General features: G+C 43.0%; 1 protein-coding gene across 13 annotated transcripts in view; it reads right to left on the bottom strand.

The window, feature by feature from the left end:
- LOC101849468 (tyrosine-protein phosphatase Lar) overlaps nt 1–2836 on the bottom strand; it is a 178687-nt gene that overhangs the window by 11829 nt on the left and 164022 nt on the right. For 8 of the 13 annotated variants that reach the window (XR_004858652.1, XM_005100613.3, XM_005100614.3 and 5 more), the window contains one exon: nt 1290–1446. Coding sequence is in view for 12 of the 13 variants with exons in the window: in XM_005100613.3 (XP_005100670.1) it covers nt 1290–1374 (85 nt within the window). In the remaining variant the exon portion in view is untranslated. Of the gene's footprint in view, nt 1–1289; nt 2127–2161; nt 2306–2836 lie in introns of those variants that run through there. The other 5 variants (XM_013083767.2, XM_005100615.3, XM_005100616.3 and 2 more) reach the window with 3 other exon arrangements.

The following is a 2836-nucleotide window of genomic DNA, read 5'->3' as shown; positions in this document are numbered from 1 at the left end:
CACACACACACACACACACACACACACACACACACCCAGTCCACCCTTTTAACGTAGTGCTTTTTCCTACCCACCTAATTTAATAATTTCCCTTAATCTAGTCATTCACATTACTGTAACTTCCTTTCTCGTCACAGGATATTCAGGCCCATTCACTTCTTACACACCTTTACTCGCTAACTTTCGAAACATGACTAGGTTAGGAAAACTACAGCAACAAAACTTTTTTTGCAGAATCAAAGTGCGTGTGAACCTAAATTAAGGTTCTTCATAGCTTAAACATTATTAGCAAATAATCAATCTGAGGCATAAACAACGCCTTTTACTTTTCCAATACGAGGAAGACTAGAGTTATGTCAACAGTTGTTTTTTTCGTTGAGGTTTTTCTTCAACACAATTAACGCTGCCTGGAAAGCCACAAGCTATGGATAACTCTTCAGTTATGAAGAAGGATAAATTAAGAGCTGAAATAAGTATGTAAGAGTAAAATTAATTGGTTAACTGGTTGTGCTCTCAGAAAATAAAAAAATAACTAGCGAATCTAGCAACAAGGATGGCTGAACTTTGAAGGAGTGAAAGCTAAAGAACAGGTTCACTTAAAGTCTTATACACCCTCCCCCGCCCTTTTTTCCTCTCTCCCCGCAAAATCAACTCGAGAAGATCGACGTTCTGGAGATAGTCGTGTTACTACTGCAGAATGTAATGTCAACTATGACTCAGTGACAAACAGAAAATGGCGAATTAATACATTAACGCAGAAACGTTATTTGTCTGTTGTCTGATTCGACCCGTATCACTGAATGAGTCATGGAAAAGGGCAACGCACTGAGCTACCCATCGTAGTGGATTGATCGCAGGGTATTTGAAAAAAAGGTTATCTGGAAGAAAAAAGATAACTCACAGAAATTGTAAGTGTTTTACAACCCCATCGATACAATTTGATCTTGTAAGAGGCGGGCTGTCAGGGCCGACCAGGGCAGTGTGGAATACGACATCCAATAAGACAGATGGAGATTTTGGAAACAATAATAAGAATGTAAAAAAAACCCTGGACCACTTTAGAATCTAACCCACATCCTTTGCCTGCGACAGCCAAGAGTCTAGCTGTACAGCACAGACGCTGGTGTCATTCAGTATACTGGTAGTCATAGATCCAACCACCGATTTTATAGCAACTTTTCCTTTTTGTTCATTTGCACGCATCCAATGTCCAAGCCATCCTTATGCAATCACTATAGGGCACTTGGGAGAAAAAGTTGTTTAGAAAAATAGAGGAAAATGTCACTCACCTGAAGCATGTGCAGAGTCGAGCTGCAAGGCAGCAGCGGCCACTAGGCCGAGCAGGGCATAGTAGAACTGGGATCCCCACCACATGATGGCAAGGGGGCGGGGCGGGGCGGGGAGGAGGCGGGGGGCAGCACTCTCACTAGGAGGCTAGATGCTTACCTGTAAAAACCACAGACACAAAAGAAACAGACATGAAAGACACGGGTTACCCTCTCCTCCGTCAACTCATGGCACAGACAGAAGGAACACCACGGCATGCGGACATCTCTTCCTTCCCTTCCTTACTTCCAGACACAAACACACATCTACGAATAATCAACATGGGCATCCACTTGTATGTAGGCTGCTAGTCCTCTTTGGGTCCAAACAACGTTCTGGTTGTCTTTTTTTCCCAAATGTTCTTATTCCAAGGTTTTATCCACCAAAATGCACTTCGTATTTGGTATTTTAGAAATCCACCAAATCTCTAAACTGTGACGAATGTAGCTTTCTAGTCACATTGTCCAACACGATTGTGGGCGCTTTCCAGACAACTCTGCGTTGTTTTCAAACCTCGACTACCACTCCAGTTCCTCTCTTTTACAGCATACTAAACTAAATCTTTGCTGCTTCGCGTCACATTGTCTAATTGTGTGTATGCTATCTGCTGATGTGGAAATCTAGGCTCCACTCAAATCAAGGGCATTGCCCTACAAACGATGGCATGAGACAAAGTTTCACAAGCAAATCTGTAGACCTCTCTGAATTCATATGTGTAATCCTGACATGGCTACAGACCGCATGATCCACAGATAGTAATAATTCTTCGCAAGATATCTTCACACGTAAATTACCCTAACCTGAAGGAATGGAAAAAAATCAAAATATACTTCACCAGAAAAAAAAGTAAATACTCGTAGGTAGTTCCACTGAGGTGAATATGTGTACGGCGACGACAGTCACGTCGTTTATCATAATACGTTGGGCCGAGCAAATTAATATAACCCGGCACATAAAGAACGAGATCATGTTGGAGCAGACAAGGAGACACGGTTTGGGGGGGGGGGGAGAGGAGGGTCAAGATTAAGACAGCTAAGAGTTGTGTAAAAGAGAGAAAGGGTGGTGGAGTATGTGAGGAACTTGCACTTAAACACAATAGAAACAAGTGATGGCTCGGAGCGCACGATGACACATCTCTCACCAGGACGTCTCTTGACACAACAGGACCACTGGGATTTGTTCACGATAGAGTAAAGACAAACACACAGAGACAATTACGCTGGGGAAACGTAAGGCAGACATACAGAAACAACAAAAGGAAAGAATAGAAGGAAGGCCTACCACTGGCGCCCTTCAACCACCCGCGGGCAATAGCCAATTCTAGTATCCACGAAGATGCTAAAGAGGCGGACCAAAAACCCACACACGAAATAGACAGAGAGCAAGATCGTTTTCTATATAGTTATCTATCAGAACAGACAGACAGACAGACAGAAAGACAGACAGACAGACAGACAGACAGACAGACAGACAGACAGACAGACAGACAGACAGACAGACAGATAAATAG

The sequence above is a fragment of the Aplysia californica genome, unplaced genomic scaffold (assembly GCF_000002075.1).
Source record: "Aplysia californica isolate F4 #8 unplaced genomic scaffold, AplCal3.0 scaffold00253, whole genome shotgun sequence".
NCBI lineage: Eukaryota > Metazoa > Mollusca > Gastropoda > Aplysiida > Aplysiidae > Aplysia > Aplysia californica.
Note: the sequence above shows the minus strand (reverse complement) of the source record. Positions and strands in the feature narration are given on the sequence as shown.